Below are 22,303 nucleotides of genomic sequence, written 5' to 3' on the forward strand. Positions count from 1 at the left end.
AATGCTGCAAAATTAACTAATTAAAAGTACAATAATTTACAAACTTAAAAGATATAAATAAACATTGCAACGCTAATTGAGTTACGTGCTCCGGAAGAAAACAATGGCGACGACTGGACACCCACTGCATTGTGCAGAGACGCCAACAGCATCAACTGTAACACTGATGCCGCCGTCGGCGATAACAGCGACTGCAGCGACAACATAAACACAGTCACTGTTAAAGAATCACAACTAACAGTCGTCGCTTTAACAGCAACAGCCGTAACGACAGCACTGTGCGAATAACAGTGGCAGCTGTTAACATTGTGTTCACTACAGTCGACGTTGCAGTGGCAGCGCAGCGACTGCGAAATGTAAGTAAGCAGCGCACGAATACAAACAGCAAACGCAGCCGAGCGCCAACGCTCACTAGAGCACAACGAAAAGCGCAGAGCGTGTGAGTCCAGCAGCTCTGTTTATTGTAAACACACACACACACATACGTTGCTGCCGACGTAACGTCATCGGAGTCGCGTGCGCTGCGAAACGTGCAATGCAGCGGCGTGCGTGAGCCGCAAAGCTTTTGAAGAACCTTTGATCGCCGGGTTGCCCACACACCGCGTACGACTCCCCCCAACGCATCCCCCTTATATGCACCACACATTTTCGGTCCACTACAAGCCGAACTTAAAGCGTCGTTGGTCAGCGCTAAGCTCACAGCGCGACGATCGTGAATAATACGCTGCTTTGTTTGTTGACTTCATTCGTGTCTCAGCCGCGAAGCGTTGCAGACGACGTTAGAGCGAACGAACGACGCTTAAAGCACAGCAACTACAACATCGCATACATAACGAAAAAGTGTGTTTTGTGTTGTTGTTGTATACAAACGCGTGTTGTACGTCGCATTGGTCGTTGGCGGGCAGCGTGCGGCAACATTGCGGAGCTAAAGGTGCAGCGAAGCTTGCATAAAAAAAATATCAAACCAAAGAAACTACAACAACGCAGCTGGCTGGCAAAAGCGCATAAAGCGAAATAGAATAGGTGAAGTGGCGTGGAATAAATGCGAAAGAGGAATGCGTTAATACGCTTTGCTTGCGCGTTGATATTTGATCGGTCGCTTGCTTTGACTCGCGCTGCTGGTGGTATTGCATGTGCAGCGATCGTCGGTAACAGCTGTTGTTGCGAGTTGTCGTAAAAGCAACTGTTGTTGATTAGAAAAATATTTATTGCAAAAGGTGAAAAAATATTGAAAAATAAAGCGGCAGTTGAAAAGTAGCAAACCTACTTGTTATTGTTGTTGTTGTGATTATTTTTTGAAATAAAGTATTTGTGCCTTTTGAAATTCGAAAATAAATTAAATAAAATAAAATAAAAATTTCAAATAAAAAAATTGAAATAAAAAAATTAATTAATTAAAAAAATAAATTAATAAAATATATTAATAAAAAAAAATATTTTATTGGTAAAAAATATCATGCTATATATTAATAAAAACCAGGAAAGTGTGTGCTAAATATATAAAAGTGCAAAGCCATCTTTAAAACGGTAAAAGCAGCGAAACAAGTTATACGCTGTGGTGCGAAAATCATAAATTCCATTAAAGCGAATACCAAACAAGGAAGCAAGCTTTTCAAATATGAAAAGCAAATACTGTTGAATAAAAAGTGTAAACAAGAAATAAAAATAAAAGTACTGAAAAAGCAATTTAATTGATGAAAAAATATTTAAAAATTGCTAGAGTCTTCAAATAAAAAAAAATTGGAGACAAAAATTAAAAAAAAAAATCCAAAAATATTTAAAAAATTATTTAAAAAATAATTAAAAATTAAATAATAATATTAATATAAAAAAATTTACATAGTAATAATTTTTTTTTAATTTAACACAAAAAATAAAAAAAAAATATTTTTTTTAAATAAAAATAATATAACAAATAAATAAAACAAAACCAAAATTACAATAAAAGAATTAACAATAATTAAATATAATAATATTTAATAATAAAAAAGTATTAAAATATTTAAAAAATCATAAAAAAATAAAAATTCAAATATTTTTGAATAAAAATTAAAATTTACTAAGTGATTATTGTAAAAAAACAAGGAAAATTCTGAAACAAGTGAAAAAAATTAGCAGCAAAATTCCTCATTTTTATAAAAAATAATTTTAAAACTGAAAACTGCAACCATAAAAATTTACTGGTTTACAAGAAGATCAGCTTGAAAGCATAAATCTGTGTGTTTGACAAGAAAAATAAACACAAAAAGTTTTAATTAAAAAAAAAATACGAATTAAGTCGGTCTTATATAACTGTGAAGAGCAAAAATATTAACTAAATAGTTAAAAATTATATTCTAAATAAAATTACTTTTAAAAAATCATATTTGAGTACCTATAGATCATAAAAAAAATATAAAGTAAAAAATAAATAAAAAAGTGAAACAAATTTCTGTAATAAATTAAAAAATAAAAATAAAAAATTAGAAAAAAATTAAAAAAATTAAAAAAAATTTGAAATTCTACAATTAAAAAAAAAATTAAGAATTAAAAAAATTTAAAAATTAAAAAGAATTAAGAAAAGAAAATTTGAAAATATATAAAATTCAAAACAACATATTTTATAACAATTAAAAAATAAACGAAGTTCCGTAATACATAAAAAATTAAAATTATTGTTTAAATAAAACTATTTAATTAAAAATTAAAAAAAAATATTAAAAAATATCTCGCGCAAAATGAGCATCTACTTAACGCCGCATTAAATACAAGCCACTCAATTGCAATTGCTTAAAACCGACTTTTTTCCGATTGCCTGCTCTTCCATTGATTTTTTCCGCAAACAAAAAAACAGTGCGGTTAAGAGCGCGCTTATCAATTACACCACAACAGTGCTGCACCCAAAGTCGACGCGCTACACCACCTACTCTTCCTTCCTTCCACCCCCGTCGTCTACTGTCTTCTTTGACCGCTACTTCTTTGTGTTGTCGTCTGAACGCCGCCATTGGGCATATAGTTATCACGTTGCAACAACAACAAACAATGTGCAGCCAGAAATGTTTTCGCGTACACACACTGGTCATACTCGGCGTCATACTCACCATTGTGCTCGTCTGCATTGTCGGCATCACGCTGACGAACAGCATCAACATTTCGAATATCATCAAATTGCGCGAGAAGGTCGCCAGCGATTCGGCTGCGGCGACCGGTGCGAATGCCGTGCAAACACGTGCCGCACTCGTCGAACAACAATACTCCGCATTGCAACAACATCATTTGTCGCGTAGCGATTTGAATTACATAGCGGCCACACATCCCAAGAATTTGCAACGTTTCGCCGGCAGTCATGCGGGCGGAGGAGGTAGCGGTGGTGCAGGGGCAGCTGGTGATCACGCAAATGTTGGCGCGACGGCGCAAAATAAAATTGTCATCGAAATTGGCATACGGAATTTTTCCACAGCGCTCTCCAACGGCAGCCACATGGCGGTCGCGGGCTCAGCGTCCGCGGCGCAACCACAGCTGCAGTCTTCTGCCGCCGTTGAGACGCTGCTCGATAAACTCATCGAACCCATAACGAGCGCCATTGTTGATGGCAATATTGATTCGATTTCGGTGCCTGCCACCGCTACGGGTCGCCAATTGAATGAGTCACTGTCCCAGTTGGTCAATGCGCAGGAGACCCGTTTGCGTGCGCAAAACGAAACAAAGCTGCTTCGTGCAGCAACAACGACAACATCAGCCCCAACAACAGCAACAACGGCTACTACGGTTGCTATGAATGCGTCAGAGTTTACCACAACGCTGGAGCCAATGCTGTCACCACAACCGCACGATCGTCTGAGCATTGCCGATCACAATCCCGGTCAAATTGACTTTGCGAAGCGCGAGCATGTCAAGCAGGTAAATTGGAGAATTTATACATATGAAGTGTATGGTCCTGTGTATGTACAGTTGTATATGAGATGTTTGTGGAGTGAGTACGTTTAGAGAATTAGCAGTAATATTATTTAGCGGTTAATATGATTACATGTTATTCTAGGAATTCCGATGGAACGTGACTAAAAAGGGTTACGTTAGAATTTGATAGGCAGTTTAGGTCTAAGTTTGAACTTATTAACTGTGTGTAGACATTGTAGCTTAAAGCTTCTTCTTCTTTACTGACGTAGACACCGTTTACGGGATTATGGGCGAGTAAGCGTTGTTTCTTCTTTTCGCAACGTGACGCCAATTGGAAATGCCAAGCGAAGCCAGGTCCTATTTCACCTGGTCTTTCCAACGGAGTGGAGGTCTTCCTCTTTCTCTGCTTCCCCCGGCGTAATTTCAGAGCTGGAGTGTTTTCGTCCACTCAGACGACATGACCTAGCCAGCGTAGTCGCTGCCTCTTGATATGTCAATATGTTCGTATATCTCATACAGCTTATCGTTCCATCTACTGTGATATTCGCCGTTGCCAAAGCGCAAAGGACCATAATTACTTCGCAGAACCTTTCTCTCGAAAACTCTGACCACTTTTTTTTTCAAATCTTTCCACTTAGAGATAATCCAAATCTGAAATAAGTATATGCTAGTAGGGTTCTGACTAATGAACTGTTTGTATCTAATTAGTGGAGATCATTTCAAATATATGTATTTCAAATAGATCATATCTGAAATATCATGTCTGTCGGTATAAACGGTTGCCTTCGATAAATGGGACACAACTCTCTTTCAAGAACCGTACCAAGTAACTTGGGGTAGTCTGGGACAGCAAACTGCTGTAGAAGCACAATGTGGAAGAAAGAGTGAGAAAGGCTAGCAATGCGTAAAAGCAGATGTTGGGTACAACCTGGCGGCTTTCTCCCTCTCATGGACTGGTTGCTATTATAAGACCAATTCTGCTCTATGGTGCAGTAGTATGGTAGAGAGGCGTACGGAAATCCACCTACCGGAAGCCAATGGAATTTACATGTAGAATCTTCGGGCATAGCTCTGTGGGTAATGACAGTTGAGCAAACACCGACTACATGACCCTACTTTCTAACTGGGAAAGAAGGTTCAAAGTAAACATAGAAAAAATGGTTGGCGTAAAGGTATGTTAGCTACGCGCAAGACTTTAAGCATGTACATATACGGATGGGTCGAAAATGGACGATGTAGTTGGTGCAGGAATATACTGTCCAGAGTTAGGCATAAAGCAACCTTTTAAATTGCTGTCAAGCTGAGGTCTTTACTACTGCGAAAGCCGCGGAGCTGGCCTCTAATGCACCTGCAGGCAATTCCAGAGTCAACATCTACGTAAACAGCTAGCAATCAAGGCAGTAACCTCATATCGCATTTCGGCCAGAAGTGTATTAGGAAATAGGGAAAGTATTGCCAGAAAAAAATAACTTCACTTCTACATAGGGTCAGGTTACAAATTCATCGAAGGAAATGAAATAGTGGACAAGATTGCCAAGAATAATATATGGCTAACACCCGAAAATGTGAACAACATTAGGAAACCCATGCATTGTCTATATGACGTTCTGGACGGAAGCATGGTAAAGAAAACCAAATCCCGATAAAATCTGCTATCTGGGTGCAAACTGCAAAAGTGGTGTGCAAAACAGTACATCGGAAGTACTCAAAAGTAATTAGATAATTATACAACGAATGTATTTAGAACTTTCTGAAATGCCTATAACCTGTCAATGTCGCCATTTCTCTGCTATTTTCTAAAAAAATGCATATAGAAGCAAGAAGGTTATCGAGTTGCATTCGTACAAGAGAGTAAGGTCTAACCGTACTTGCTATTTTCAATGCGAACGAATTTAGTTTTGCATATTTGAAATCACTTTTACTATAGAGAATGCCTCAGCTGACAAGTGAAAATACATTTTTTTTGTGCTTTTACTGATTTCATAAGCTTAAGTCCCAAAAACACTTATAATAGTTCTTATAAAATAAAACTAAGGGTTACTAAAACGTATTCTGACGCTGTTTGTTTGAACATCGCGTAAAGCTTGTTCGATTGGCTACTACCAAACGCTTGGAGAATCGAAGACAGTTATTACCACTTATATATCACAAATCTCGTTTTGGTCTGGTACTGTTTTAATATTATTGGTTCAAAGTATTTTTGATTAATTTGTATTTATAATTGCTAAAACCCTTTCAATTTAAATTTAATGCCTGTAAATATTTGCCACTAAAACATTTTTTATGTCTTTTCATTGCAGGTAAGCAAGTGAACGTCATATGAGTATAAGTGATGCCTTAAAAGGTGAATAATATGGTAATATCAACTCTTAAAGCAAGGTTCGCAGGTTAGAAAGTGTATTATATTATTAGTTTTATCTTACTTATTTTATTATCGAACTTTAATGATGTGTGTGTGGTCTCGAGTTTTTCCCTTGTATTTGAAAAGCGAGGGCAATAGATAATACATGTTTAGTGTCTTCTAATGTCTGTAAAGGTAGCTTCTAGAGCACCCAAGTATTTGGGTCAGATGGAAATCCAGCTCCAATGTCATCTGCCATTTCACGGGAGGATGTCCGGTATAAATCTGTGGGTTCAGCACCTTTTGGATGAGGAATGCCATCGCAGTTGCCACATTTTGTTGCTCTTGTTCCTATCTTGTTCTTTTCCGATACTGTTTTAGGCACTGATAATTGATATAAACGCTCAAGTTCATCTCACTGGATGCCAGTGGGCGGCATACTGGTTAGTACTTCAGCAGCGTCTGCTGATATAGTCCGGAAAGCTCTTACTAAAGAAAAGAAAGCCTATGCACTGCAACTATTTGTTTAGCATAAGCTTTTATATCAATTGCCTGTAACCATATTTGTCCATTAAAAGCAATAGCGCAGAAACTAACGCATAAACAGCACATAAGCACCACGCAGCTCATAAGATCCTTGCGTAAGAAAGAGATAAACAATCACACGTTTAACAAGAGTTTCGGTTGAGCCTTAAGACACTCATAGAAACTTAAATCGAAATTTCTGGTAGCACTGTTGGGTAATTAACTGGTAATTTAACCAATATAACTGTTATATCTACACGGTGGATAACAAACAATAGAAAGTCAGAAGCGTTCTTTAGAATTTCGGAATAATTTCGAGGGAAGCAGTGTTGCGTTATTTGTTAATATGAAAGAAAGTGAGTTCATTCCTCAATGATTTTTGATGAGCTATAGCTTGTAAGTTGTTATCAAAGAACTGCTTAGAAAATGTTTCGTCTTTATTCTGATTAAGCTTGTGATGTTCTTGAGTAGCATTTTAAAATGAATATGCATTGTGACAAATAGTCAAAATATTGGATAATTCATCAATATTTATTTTTTCATGTCTCATCGGCAGTTATTATACTATCCTTAATGTGGGATCGGATACGCACGATTGAGCACGTTCAGAGACCTGTTTACAGTACTTTTTTTAGAAGAAAACTCAGCTTTATTGAATCAGAATGCGTTTCATATCCAAAATATACAGCAAACTCATTAATCTTGCATATCGTACACTAATATTTTCTTCATGTCGGCATTAAAGTCTTTTTCGACCCACGAAAACCTGTATTAAAAATAGAAATAGAACTCACCATATGGTTAGTATCGATTTCTCTCGTGCCTATTTCAAGTTTAGTCGGGGGTATTTCGCTTTCATAAAATATTGTGATATTTTCTGATCACATGTCACGAGTTTTAGCTCAGTTTTTGCGGTCACCGGTTTTGTAAATTGAACAGAGTGCAATTAAGTTCAATTCATGCCAGCGTTGAGACAATTAGCAGACTATTGTATTATAATTCCGTTTCTGTAATAAATTCTAAGAAATATAAATAAATTAGAATCGAGCACTTTCTTGATTTATTTTCATAAAATATTTAACTATCTATATTTTATTTATCTTTTACATTTGCGTAACTAACGCTCGCCTGTGCATCCGTTTATATGGATGCCATAAATCCAGGTACATAAATAAGCCTACAAACATCATTCAGACGCCTACACACGTCGGCACTACAAATTAGAAGAGTTTTTGTGCAATCACATGCTGTTACTGCATTTAATATAATTTGTTTGTTGTTAATTCGACAATTTATGACGGGTACACATATGGTGCGCCGAGCGCTTTTCAATTTTTTTGTAACAGCAATGGTTTTATGGGCTCACTGTTGTTGTTTTTGTTTGTGTACTTTACGCTTTTGTTTTATTGTCACCCGACACATGCACTAAATTGCTTGGCTTTGATTTGTGTCGCTTGACAGTGAGTGAGAAATCAGTGAGAATAAAAAGTTAGATAAAATCGTGATAGATCACCAATTATAATTTATTTTGTTTGTTTCCATAAAATTGTTGTAAAAATATTGCGCTTTCATAACTTAAAATAGCTTCACATATATTGTTTTTGTTCAAGTTATCGGGAGTTGAGCGCCTGCTGGTTTTTCTCACCTATACTTAGCTTTTCTCATTATATTTAATTAGCATGCAATTAAGTTGTTGCAACTAACTGTCAATAATTCATGTGTCATGTGGTTGTAAAGTACTTTTTTTTTAATAATTGTGAGATAAACTTCGTGCTTCGTTCTTAAAATAAAAATATATATGGCAGTCGGCATGAAGCATTGTGGACGTAATTCTGCTAATCTTTGCAATTTTTGACGACATTAGTGTTGTCATCTTTTTGTTTTCTACGCTTTCTTAGTATTACTTTCTTTCAATGCATTTTACAGTTCTTAAATTTATTAAGTTCAGATACTTTCTTTTGCTTAGGTGAAATTTTAGTTTTAAGATTCTTTTGTGATCAGCACTTTTTACGATGGAGTGAGTTTAAGCTTCCTAACTTCTCTCTCTCTCTCTGAGTTTGGAAGTCAGCTAACCGAGATCTAATTGATACTTGTGGTATAAGCTGAGGGTTCCTAGTTTTCGTAGAATTATTGCAGATTAATAAAGTCTAGCTTTTTGATCTAAGATAAACTGAATAGGCGTTAACTTAGTAAGAAATTTTTCATGTAACAGTTCGGAATCCGTTTGGAAATATAAACCGTTCTATGTGAATGATCAGCTACAATACAAACTAGACAAGACTAGTTGTTGTACGAGTGGCAGAAATCTGCTGAGGTGACAGTTCTTAGTCAGATAAAAATCTGGTTCCTTCCGGTTACGTAGACCCGGCTGTAGTGGGAACGCATGGCTAACGATATCGATGTCATCGGCGTACGCCAGCAATTGTACGCTCTTATAAAAAGATTGTGGGATCGATTCATCTCTGCAGCTCGAAATATTTTCTCCACGAGCAGATTGAAGAAGTCGCAATGATAGGGAGATCTTGACGGAGCTTTTGGTATTGCTCAATGTCAGTATGCACATGTTCAGATATAGCGACATAAAAGCAGCTCCTTTTCGTGCTGTCAAAAGCAGCTTTGTAAAAGACGAAGAGGTGGGGCGGGTCGATCCTCTTTTTACGGGTCTTTTCCAAGTTGTTGATTTTTCAGGCCTGAAGCCACACTGATAAGGTCCAACCAGTTTGTTGACGGTGGCCTTTAATCTTACACACAATACTCTCGATAGAACCTTATATTCGATATTGAGGAGGGTTTTCCCACGTTAGTTGGCCAGATTGTGGGGTATCCCTTTTTGTGGATTGGCCAAAGCACACTTAAATTTTAATCGTCGGGCATACTTTCGTCCGACCATATTCTACAAAGAAGCTGATGAATGTTCCTTATCAGTTCTTCGCCACTTCGCTTTGTTCTTCTTCAGATGGGTAATTGCTTTTCGAACATCTTCATGGCCAGGCACTGTAACGTCGTCATCGATTGGGGCATCTTCTGGTGTTATGTTTTCACTGGCATTAAACAGATTGGAGAAGTGTTTCCTCCTAATTATAGTATGCTCCGGGCATCAGTTCTCGAAGTTTTAACAAAATTTGACTAAAAGTGAAAGATTGTTTACAACATAACTATCAAAATTTTAAGCTGAGGCCCTTACTCATTATCATTAATACTATTTAATGGCTATTAAATTAGCACTTCAGTTTATCCCGTTCTCTTTGATGATACTGTAAAGTTAATAGTTTCGACATTGAGTTTTCCAAAATTTAGAAAGTGGCGAATAGAACAATTAACTCGTATAAAGAATAAAAATGTTGATTAGAGAGAGAGAAAGCGACTAGCAAGCGGTTATGCCACTTTGGTGTGTTGTCTTCCTCTTTTATAATGTTTTTAACTGGATAATTTTGTTGTTGATGTCCCTTGTAAATGATTAGTTAAGCGACTGAAACAGAAGCAGCGAGGAAAGAAGTTTCGAAGGCCAGCTTATTAGGGGATTAATTAAAGTTTGCGATATACCTGAAACATTTCCTTGTCGATATATTTCAATTTCACTGAAACAATAATTTTTTTTGCGAATTTTGAAATTAATATCAAACCGCGCTGATTGTACTTAATTTCATTGAACACCTGGTTTGTAAGTTTATCAATTAATGCTCATATACACATAACGTCACCTAAAATGCAAAACAGCGTATCATCAAAAATTCACTAAATGATATTATATATATGTATGTATCATACTTGTATATATGTATGTGGCAAAAAGTTTTTCGGCTTTTCAGCTCAGATATAACCAATATATAACTATTTTATAACTAAAACTCAATTTTTTTCAATAAAAGTGGTTTCTATTATATCGTTTTTCCTTCGCCTGTAAACTTATAAAAGTAGTCTTACGTCATTTTGCATTTTAGGTGACAATATTTAGATATAATTTTGTCTTTTATTTCTTTCGAAGCATTTTTATTTCAACATACAGTCGTCTGCTTCACAGCTGTAGTCATAAATCATATTCATGTCTCTTCCGAAGTTTGTTTGCATATTTAGTTTGTTACCCTCAACTGGTTTTTATTGATACCATTTTTTGCATACATATCTATATATATACAGTATCCGACAAAACTATGTATACCCCAGCACATTTTATATTGTTCTTTGAATATTTTTTTCAAAAGTTCAACAATTAAAAAATTGTACATACGGTAAGTGCACACTGTAAGTTGACAAATAATAACGGTATGATATTTACCGTTAGCTTTTATTTTGCTTGCAGAATGTGCACTTGTTGATGATCAGTTGAACTTTGCAGGCGACAAAATTATGTATACCGTGGCAATATTTGTGCGTAGTGCTTCTTTGCGTAAATAGTTTTTGCAAATATTTTGAAACAAACTCGACAAAGGTAAAATTTCATGATTTTATACTTGATAAAAGTGTTTGGGTAAATAATATAAAGATTTTATTTAGTGAAATGCCAAGATCTGCAGAAATAAGCGTTGACCTGCGAAAATTGATTGTTCATGATCATTTAGATGGAATGGGATACGGAAAAATTGCAAACAAATATTCTTAAAGCAAGGCCACAATCCAAAAAGTGATAAAAAATTACCAAAAAAATGGTGGGCTAGAGAGTGCTCCAAGATCAGGCCGCCCTAGAGTAACTACAGTGCGCGAAGAGACAAAAATAGTGAGAGAAGTGAAAAAAGATCCGACTGTATCAGCCCGATTTATTAAGCAGAGCCTTCAAATAGATGTTTCCGAGCGAAAAATTCAACGAAGAATTCGAGAAGACGGGTATTCCAACCACTACAAGATTAAAAAACCGTTCATCAGCCAGAAAAATTTAAAGGCACGATTGGAGTTTGCAAAAAGGTATTACAAACTGCCACCAAATTTTTGGAAAAAAGTAATTTGGAGTGATAAAAGCAAATTTGAATTTAAAAATACTAAAGGACGGCAAAAAGTTTGGCGAAAGAGCCACGAGAAGCTTCAGAGTAAATGCATTCAAAGCACCATAAAGTTTGGAGGCGGAAATGTATTGGTTTGGGGTTGTTTTAGCTACAGTGCTCTCTCAAATCTCGTAATGATCGAAGGTAAAATGACGGGAGAGTCTTATGTTCAAATGTTAAGTACCAATTTGGAGCCAGCTACGCAAAAAATGGGCATACAGGATAACTTCATATACCAGCAGGACAACGAAACCAAGCATACAAGTCGGGTTGCAAAAGAATACATCGAACAAAAATCGATAGAATTCCTACCATGGCCTGCTCAAAGCCCCGACTTAAACCCCATTGAGCACTTATGGCAATATTTGGATGACAAGCTTACCGATCTTCTTGCCGTTCAAATAAAGGCGAGATTTTTAATAAATTGAAAGACTCCTGGGAAAACATACCCCAGTCACTTCTTCAGCATGCCTCGACGTCTATTGGCAGTAATTAATCCTAAGGGTGGCAGCACTAAATATTGAAGCTCTTGTGTGAAGGTAACCTCAAAATTTATTCGGGTATACATACTTTTGTCGTTGTTAAGAATTTCTCTTTTCCAGATTACCGCGTATTTTGCAGTCACTAGCACTAAAATGCAGAAAATTAATTTAATTTTTTGTATGTAGTGTACTCATAAGCAAAAACAAAAAGCATGCAAAAAATAAACTTCACTTTTCAAAAGATATGATAATTTTCTTTTCAACTTTCATGGGGTATACATAGTTTTGTCGGATACTGTATATGTATATGCGTTTTTTATTTTCATTCATTATCCATGGCAAAGCAGTCACGTGTTTGCACCCGGTATTTATTTATAATTTTATTTATTTGCTTTTGTTCATTACCTGCATTTCGCCTTTGATTTTGTTTTGTTCGTGAGTTTCTTATTTATATGCGTTTATACATACATACATACATACATATATAGTAAGTGGCATAAGTTCCTTCTTTATTATTTATGCAAATTTTCTTTGTTACGCCGCATTCAGCTTGCATACCAAGTGGGTTTTGTCATTGCGCTTCGCGTTTCGCCGTTTTTGTGCGTTTTGCGTTGCATTTTATATGCGCATTTGTATTCATGTATGTATGTTTGTAAATATTGGTAGATATTTTTCGTTGTTGCAGTTATGCATGACTCTTTTTGTTTTCTGCCATTTATATCTTCCTTGCATTTTTGCCGTCCTCATGTTAAGCTCCACTTTTATTATGGGTATTATAGGAGTGGCGAAAGTGGCACAAGCACACAAACATACAATTGTATATATTTATGTATTTACAGTTATTGCTTCGCTTACCTGCCATTTTATTGTTTCGCTTTGCAGCTTAAAAATTTTCTCCTGCCATAAAATTAATTGCAATCTTCAGTTTGTAATAATTTAGGGCGCTGCAGTGCAATTATGGCTTTCTTATTTGTAGAATCTGTATTTAATTTGTATGCAATGTTCCATAGATACTTAAAATAGTGATAATTATAAATATGAATTCTTGGTATAGTTTTCTGAATGCTTTTATTGAGGTTGGTACCTATTGGGCAAAACTATTCTATAGCCTTAGACCTAGATGGCTTTACGGTTTCTTCCAAGTATTTCAGTTTCGGAAATAGGCAAAAATAAATTTTTGGTTCAATTCAGTCCCTAAGTCGGCTAGGCGATGTAATTTCTGTCATATAAATTTTGCAGCAGTTCCATACCTAATGCATGCTGTTCGGATCCCCTCTGTTAATCGGAAGATTGCCGTTTTGTCTCGGGATCATACTCAAAGATCCATGATTTGTCACCTGTGATTACGTTATTCAAAAATTAGGGATCACTTTCACTAATGTTAAAATTTTCTTGGCACACTTCCACTCGCCGCAATTTCTGATCGTCAGTTAGCACTTTTGGGACTATCTTCGCACACACCTTGCGCATGTTCAAGTGCTCCGTCACAATGTCATGAACCACAGATTTTGATAAATTTAACATCTGGGCAATTAAACGAATACTTAGTCGAGGGTCTGAGTTCAAAACTTTGCGCACACGAGTCACATTGTCGGTGTTTGTCAAAGTCGAAAGTCTCTCAGCACGGTCTTCATCAGCGATCTCTTTCCGGCCCTCCAAAAAGGCCTGGTGCCTTATTGGCAACATTTGGGTAAGCCTACTTGATCAGAATTCAATCGGGTATCTCTGTTCTAACGAACGCTGCACTTTCGTCTAGCCAAAACACGTCGCGCGAAAATCTTTGTCCTGACTTTCCAGGTGCTTGGAGACTACTGACCAGCCGCTCGTTCGTTAGCTACTAGCAACGCCCTTTACCGAATCCAGTCGGTGCGCACACGGTCCTAAGGACAGTCCCGGCGGAAGAAAATCAGTTCTATTACTTTCCAGACAAACCCTATATGGTATCTTTCTAAAACACATTAGCAAAAGGCAAAACGGCCCATCTGCGGGAAATGTTCTACGGATCATTCTGAGCAACTTTACGTAAGGGGGTATGGCTCTGGTTTCGAGCCAGCGATTTTTAAGACGAAGTATAAAAAATCTCAATGATCAGTTGTATTGCTGATATAGTTGCCCATTTCACCGATTCCTACGTATTAAATTTCTTTCGGATTTTTTTGGTATCTGACTGACGAACATATTTTTGTGATCCCTAAAAACTAGTATTGAACTGAGTCTTCTATAGAGACAGATATGTGATCATCACTAGATATGCATGTAATTTTTTTTTATAGTAGGAGGAAGCATCGAATGCCAGGGTGCGGGACTTTAATCCGCTAAATGTTGCCTACTACCATCTTATGTCTCTCCCACGAGACCGCTGGACTAAGACATTTAGGTCCCCTCTATCGTACGGACTGACTGACGCCTAATCTGTTGTAAATTGCTCAAACTTATCGTAATTAGAGCTGCCATTTCGCTGACAGTTTTCCATTTCATGAAAGATTCGCACATATGTAAGTGCAGTCAAGTTTTTCTTCGTGAGACTACTTCCAAGTGTGACTTGAAACCCGAGGGTATTGATAGACTACGTGTTCAGAGTCTTCAATACACTATGTACACGTCGAACAATATGCCCTAACGCCATGACGATATTTGTATAGATAGCTTCTAAAGCAGCCATGACCACTGATTATTTGGTTTAGGTGGAAATCCGGCTGTCTATCTATCCACGAATATATGCTCGGAATCAGTCTGTTAGATATGTGATGCACCATCTGTAGCCATAGCTTTATAGATTTTATTTGCTTGAAATGTCGTATTTTCGAAGTGCTCCTTGAAGTTGTGTCTTCAGTCCACTATTACACCAAGGTACTTCAACTATGACTGAAATAATCTCACATTCTCCTATGGTGAGCGATATCTTTTTTCAATTTTCCTGGAGTTTATTAACAAGACTTCTGTTTTCTTCTCAACCAGCTCTATAGTCATGGTAGCAAGTCATCGGCGCAAAACATTTATGCAGCCACTGCATTCGATCGCAAGGTCATCCAGTTGTTTTTAGCCACTGCTATCTATGAGATCATCCGCATATGGTATTGTCTTCACATTTTTTGGATGATGTATTCTTAGCACCCAATCGTACATCATGTTCCATACTATAGTCCCGCTACTATGGAACCGAGCTTTGCGTCGTAAAAACGTTGTGTTTCACTATCACTATTCATAAGATGTGGAAAAATGTGACCCAGCTTTTGGAATACAGCTTCTGACTGAGTTCAGGCTTCCATAGAAATATTAACGAAGACTGAATAGAATTTAGAAACCTTACAACATAAGCTTCTATTAAACATAAAAGTACATAAATGCATGGACTTTTCACTGCTGCGATCTCGTGTGTTTACCATAATAGTGTGTATAAGTTTTTGCCTACGAATTTCCTAGCGGGCAACTTGAAGGTGAGACATGCTAATGCGCGTTAATATGTAAATTGGCTTAACACGCACAGCAAATAATGAGCAATAGCGAACGAGCAATTTGCACGATCGTGCGAATGAAAAATTAAAAGAAAAAAACAACAAGTTTGAAAACAAAATCAAATAATAATACAAAGTACATGCATAAAGAAATATCGCGAAATTCGATATCAAAACAAACGAAGTGAGCTAAATGCAAAGCTGAAAATTCAAATAAATTAGAAATTAAAGTTTTTTAATGCTGTGAATATTTTTGTATATATGTATGAATATATAAATATAAATATGTACGAGTATATATTTTTCACAGTTTAACTGCCGCGTAATCGCCAATAATTAGTGGTAGGCGCATGCGCTCTTGAAATGAAGCTGAAAGTGAAACACACACTCCTAAATTTATCAATAAAAGCGCTAATGATCTCTAAATGCCCTGTGCTAATGCTAATTTAGGCGAAATAATTTAATTGAATTTGACACGCAAGTTGTGCTGCGAGCATTTTGTGTTATTTTTGGATTTCTCTGTTTGAAATTGAACAGAGTAGGCGCTGAAGCATAACGGTAGTTCCATAATTTGAGTCAACATTTATTACATACCGTTATCTAAAATGCAAAATAACGTAACGTCACTTTTTAGAAGGAAAAACGATATCACTCATATTGAAACAAAATTTGAGTTTTGGTTATAAAATGGTTATATATCGTTTATATTTGTGTTATAAAATGGTTATATATCGGTTATATCTGACAACGGAAGCTAAAAATTGTATGCTACATAAATTCTTAATTTATTTTTAAAAATCTCGACCACCCTCAAAGTAATCTCCCTTGGTCTCAATATACTTGTGCCAACGTTTTTCCCAATCCTCGAAACAGTTGTTATAGTCAATTTACGGAATAGCTTTTAATGCGTGTACCGATTCACGTTTAATATCTTCAATTGACTCAAACGGTTTCCCCGGAGCGATCGTTTGAGTTTGCTGTATAGCCAGAAGTCACACGGAGCTACATCAGGCGAATACCGGGGTTGCGACACGTTACCGGTAGAAAAATAGGTGAAAAACTCTTGAAAAAACAATGCAGTATGCGAAGGTGTACTAGCGTGGTACAAAAACTAAGAGTTCTCGGCCCATTATACTGACCTCTTTTTATGAATAGCTTCATGCAAACGACGCATCGCATAACAAATAGTATTCCTTGGTGACAGTTTGACAGTTTGACCGGTCGGAAGGAATTGCGTGCACCACACTTCAATCATCGAAGAAAACTGTCAACATAGCCTTGATTTTTGACCTGCTTTGAGGAGGTTTTTCGGCTTCGGCTCACCTATGCGACGATATTCTACGTGTTCTGAGTCGCGAGCATAGATCAAACACTCATCGCCAGTAATAATGCTTTTCGTGACATCCTGCTAGTCGGAAAGCATTGTTTCACAGTCTTTAACACGACGGCGTTTTTCGAAAAAATTGAAGAATTTTGGAAACCATCGTGCTATTACTTCCCTTAGGCCCAAATGATCTTTCAAACTGGTTCAAATGGAACCTTCCGATATTCCAACGATGTTGGTAAGACCTCTGACTGTTAATCGTCGATTCTCAAGCTTCAATTTCTTACCAAACTCTGTGCTATCTTGCTATTTCGATGTGATAATTGACACAGATTTCATTGACAGTCATAGCAACCTAGAAATACTCTATTTCGACGAATGGATTTTCGCGCGAAATTTAAATTAAAAAGCCTTACTATTTTTTGCCCACAGTAGTATATGCAAGAAATTACTCAAAGTTTCTATAGAACTCACAAAGATTTATGATCATGTAACAAAATATATTTATGCAGCAACGTTCGTCATGCTTTAGCCATGCTAATTATTGAAGTACATATAAAACTGAGACTGCGCAATTATTTATCAGCAGCTTTTAGAGGAAGGCTGGAGTTGTGTGTATGAATACTAGTATGTATGTGCTGTAGTAAAATTATATGTTCGTTCATGTATGTAAAGGGTGATTTTTTAAGAGCTTGATAACTTTTTTAAAAAAAAAAACGCATAAAATTTGCAAAATCTCATCGGTTCTTTATTTGAAACGTTAGATTGGTTCATGACATTTACTTTTTGAAGATAATTTCATTTAAATGTTGACCGCGGCTGCGTCTTAGGTGGTCCATTCGGAAAGTCCAATTTTGGGCAACTTTTTCGAGCATTTCGGCCGGAATAGCCCGAATTTCTTCGGAAATGTTGTCTTCCAAAGCTGGAATAGTTGCTGGCTTATTTCTGTAGACTTTAGACTTGACGTAGCCCCACAAAAAAATAGTCTAAAGGCGTTAAATCGCATGATCTTGGTGGCCAACTTACGGGTCCATTTCTTGAGATGAATTGTTGTCCGAAGTTTTCCCTCAAAATGGCCATAGAATCGCGAGCTGTGTGGCATGTAGCGCCATCTTGTTGAAACCACATGTCAACCAAGTTCAGTTCTTCCATTTTTGGCAACAAAAAGTTTGTTAGCATCGAACGATAGCGATCGCCATTCACCGTAACGTTGCGTCCAACAGCATCTTTGAAAAAATACGGTCCAATGATTCCACCAGCGTACAAACCACACCAAACAGTGCATTTTTCGGGATGCATGGGCAGTTCTTGAACGGCTTCTGGTTGCTCTTCACCCCAAATGCGGCAATTTTGCTTATTTACGTAGCCATTCAACCAGAAATGAGCCTCATCGCTGAACAAAATTTGTCGATAAAAAAGCGCGAAACACATTTCGAACCGAACACTGATTTTGGTAATAAAATTCAATGATTTGCAAGCGTTGCTCGTTAATAAGTCTATTCATGATGAAATGTCAAAGCATACTGAGCATCTTTCTCTTTGACACCATGTCTGAAATCCCACGTGATCTGTCAAATACTAATGCATGAAAATCCTAACCTCAAAAAAATCACCCGTTATATACATATTTGAAAGCAAATTTTATGATATTTAAATTGTCTGGTGAGTAAATAATATTAGTGTGGCACAGTGGTTCAAGTATATTAAAAAAACGAAAATATAGTATTATTTTAATCTTTTTTTTATGTTTTTCTTTATTTATATTTTTTCTTAATTTTTGAAATTTTTTTTAATTTTTTAATTTATTTTTTTTTTAATTTTTTATTTTATTTAATGTTTTAAATTTTTAATTTTTTTTTTAAATTTTTTATTTTATTTAATTTTTTATAAATTTTTAAATTTGTATTTTTATTTTTTTAATTTATTTTTTAATTTTTCAAATTTTTAAATTTTTTTAAAAAATTTTATAATTTTTTTTTTAATTTTTCAATTTTCTTTTTAAAATTTTTCAATTTTTTTACTTTTTAATTTATTTTTTAATTTTTACAATTTTTTTTTTCAAATTTTCAAATTTTTCAATTTTTTATATATATATATTTTTTTTTATTTTTATATATGTATGTGTCTGGTATTAAGCCTTAGATTTTTCTAATAAAGATAAAGTAAAAGCTTAAGCTACATATATAGTCACCAAGTTAAAAAAATGTCGCCTATAACATGTTTTGAATTCATACTCGCACTGCGATATGGAGCAGGCTATGATGAAATACAGAAAATATCGTATTCCCTTTCAATCCACATAAGATTTCGCTGCCGTCAGCTATAAAGTATAAATTATTAATAATAAAATAATATTGGAAAATATTTTGTCATGCTTTATTAATAACAACGCTACCTAATCTCACTTGTGAAATTGCAACACTGAGTTGCATGCATAAAAAACCGATTGGCTCTTAAGTGCATGCAATCTGGCTCAAATTATCGGTTGAGCAATAGTTGTTATATAAAATTATATGTTCGCTAAGGCAGTCAAGCATTTTACGATAAGAAATAGCTACATGGAATGGGATAAAAAACCTTGTAGTGCTTATTAATAGGGGAATTTTTTATTATATTTAATAACCATAATTGTTAGTAATATATGCTTATCTTATAATGCGAGTTCTACAATTATTTTAATTCAATTTTATTTTTATAAAAAATAACACAAATATTATAACAAAATTACAAAAAAATACAAGGTACGCCGACTTGTAGGTCGATATCTAAAACTTTAACGAGCTTTAAAAACTAAACTTTCTTGGTATGTTTGAGATATTTTTACCTACTTTGAACTTTTAAAAGGTCATAATGTGAAAAACACTTCAAGCGCTTTCAAAATTGATTATGAGCATCTCTGGAAAATTTTCGTGGTACTGGTGATGCCAGTTGGCTGAGTGATAGATAGATAAAAAATAATTAAAATTATTGTGCCCTCTCCTAATTCACATATGATTACAAAGGTCCAGCATTCTGAATAATTCCCGCTGGATCCTAGAGCCTTCAGCAATTGCTAGGCAATCTAGAATCAAGGGTTCTGGAGTTTCATGTTCCATGTCGCAAAACCAACAGTTTGTGGAATGAGACTGCCCATGTTGGACAATTGCTTCTTGAGACTGTAGTGTCCGGTTTAGGGTGCGAAAAGGAGACGAAATTTGTCTTGGGGGATGTAGAGAATATCCCTTAACCTTGTCAGGTTGTAACCTTCCAGTAGTAGCTTCGCGTGACGTATTTCTGTTGCCTCTTGCTAGTGCCGTTCTCTCCCCACTCTTTCCTTTGTGCAAAGCAACGCCATTATGGTGTGCGGCCCCATCGCAATGCACTGTTCTGGCCCCAACATCCTGGAAGCTGCCGCTGAGTGGGCTTATTCGTCGGCCAGCTCACTGCCTTTATGCTCCGGCACCCAGATTAGGTGTACACGATTGCAAACTGATAGGCGGCTCAGCTCTCCTATAGACTCCTCCAATAATTGCGATTTGTCCTCATAAGCTGAGTTCGCTTTTAGTGCCGCTTGACTATCACTCAGTATAGCAATACGTTGCTTGCGATGGAGATTGATTTCTGCACACTGACCTTTAGCAAAGAATGAATGTTGCTCGGAAAATTTCCCATTGGTATGGGTAGCTTGGTATGCGGTCCCGTAATGCCTGCTCCAATGCATTCCGGTGTTTTTGAGCCGTCAGTATACCACTGAATAGTGTTGCCCCTCAATAGTAGGTCGAGCGTGGAATTATTATCCTCCGCCTTGCTGCCGAGACTAACTCTAAACTTCTTTGTAAAGTTTAGCATCTTCGTAAGGCCATCCCTTGGAAGGGCCAGTGGCGTGCCTTCTCCTAAGGTCTTCATGTGTTGAGACGACAATATCTTCCCTTTGCCAAAACCCTCTATTGTCATGAGCAGCATGGTATGTTTCGTGCACTGTTTGAACACTGGATACAGCGGTGTGAACTCCAGCATAACTTCAAATTCTGCGGTTGGGCAAGTGCGCATTACACCACACAGACGCAGGCGCATCTTTGCAGCTTCGATAGTTGAAGGCCTACCGAAACTGCGTTGTCTTCGATACCCAAGCAACCGCTCCATGAGTGAAAATATACCTTACGATCATGCTATACATCCACCTAAAGATACCTGGCTTACAGTCGAAGGATCTGCCGTTTAGGTGTCTGCATATCATGAGTGTCTTGTTGGCTCTGAACAGTGTAAATCCTACGTGCCTATTCCACCCTAAGGTTGAGGCTATTGTGAGGCCTATGAATTTGACTTCTTTAGATACCTCCAACTCCTTATCACCAAGTATTATTTGACTCAAGCCCAGAAGAGATTCCGCTTTTCGACTATTTGATATTTAATCCTACCGTATACACTATCCCTTTGGAATATGTCGCAGAGATTGTTCTCAAATTTACCTCGCGACAGCTTCAGCGGTGTACTCCTGGCACCGAATCCCATTGTTTGTGAGCATTTCTAGGAGTTCAAATATTATAGGCTCCATTATAGGGGAGATATAGTCCCACCCCGTGGGCAGCCCCTAGTAGTAGTGGTTTCAGCTAACCTAGAACGCAATACAGTCTATATCAATCTACATACTGGAACCAAGAAAGGCACATAACGCAACCTCGCTACCGACGAATACAGAATTCTTTTGTTAATGGACGCTCCTAAATAGCCAAAAAAAATAATCTCAAGCCGGTAACTTGATAGTCTTCTTAAAAAATCTTGTTGTTCGAAACTATAATTTTAAAAATCGTATTCTTCGGAGTTTTCGCTTCGCTAGAAATAGCTGAATAGATCTTTTTGCTCAAAATTTTTACGAAAACTGAAAATTGCCTACCTTTAGGCGTAATTACATTTATCGAAATCGAAAAGTGTCAAAATTGGAAAATCAAATTTATGCTTAAATTCTGAATTCTTTGTAATGGTTTGGAAATATTTTTATATGGAGCCATACAAGTGTTGCTACTCACTAACATAATTAAATAGTTCCGAGAAGAAAATATCCGAAGCTCACCAATTACCCAAATACAAATGTAGAAAATAATAACCGAAATACACTAATGCCACACTAATTAAAAGCTACCGCACATGGGCAAATGCATTAAACTTTTGACCTCATTGTCTGTCTGCCCTTCAGCGTGATCCCCACTGACCCACACACACACACACGCATGTAGACATGTGAGCGCAGACTTGTAAAGTGCGTTCTAAATAACTGCTTCAATTTTGATTTAATATGCAGGAAATTCGCTAGACTACAGAACTGCGATTGCAATTACTTACACACA

The 22,303-nt window shown here is 36.5% G+C and overlaps 1 protein-coding gene across 1 annotated transcript in view; it reads left to right on the forward strand.

The window, feature by feature from the left end:
- Window positions 1-489: 489 nt before the first annotated feature.
- The window catches only part of LOC105229728 (mannosyl-oligosaccharide alpha-1,2-mannosidase IA), a 210,805-nt gene continuing 188,991 nt past the window's right edge, over window positions 490-22,303 (forward strand). The window contains exon 1 of the mRNA XM_049454148.1: window positions 490-3,879. Within this exon, the coding sequence (XP_049310105.1) occupies window positions 3,022-3,879 (858 nt within the window). The 5' untranslated portion in view covers window positions 490-3,021. The remainder of the gene's footprint in view (window positions 3,880-22,303) is intronic.

Source organism: Bactrocera dorsalis, chromosome 4 (genome assembly GCF_023373825.1).
Source record: "Bactrocera dorsalis isolate Fly_Bdor chromosome 4, ASM2337382v1, whole genome shotgun sequence".
Taxonomy (NCBI): domain Eukaryota; kingdom Metazoa; phylum Arthropoda; class Insecta; order Diptera; family Tephritidae; genus Bactrocera; species Bactrocera dorsalis.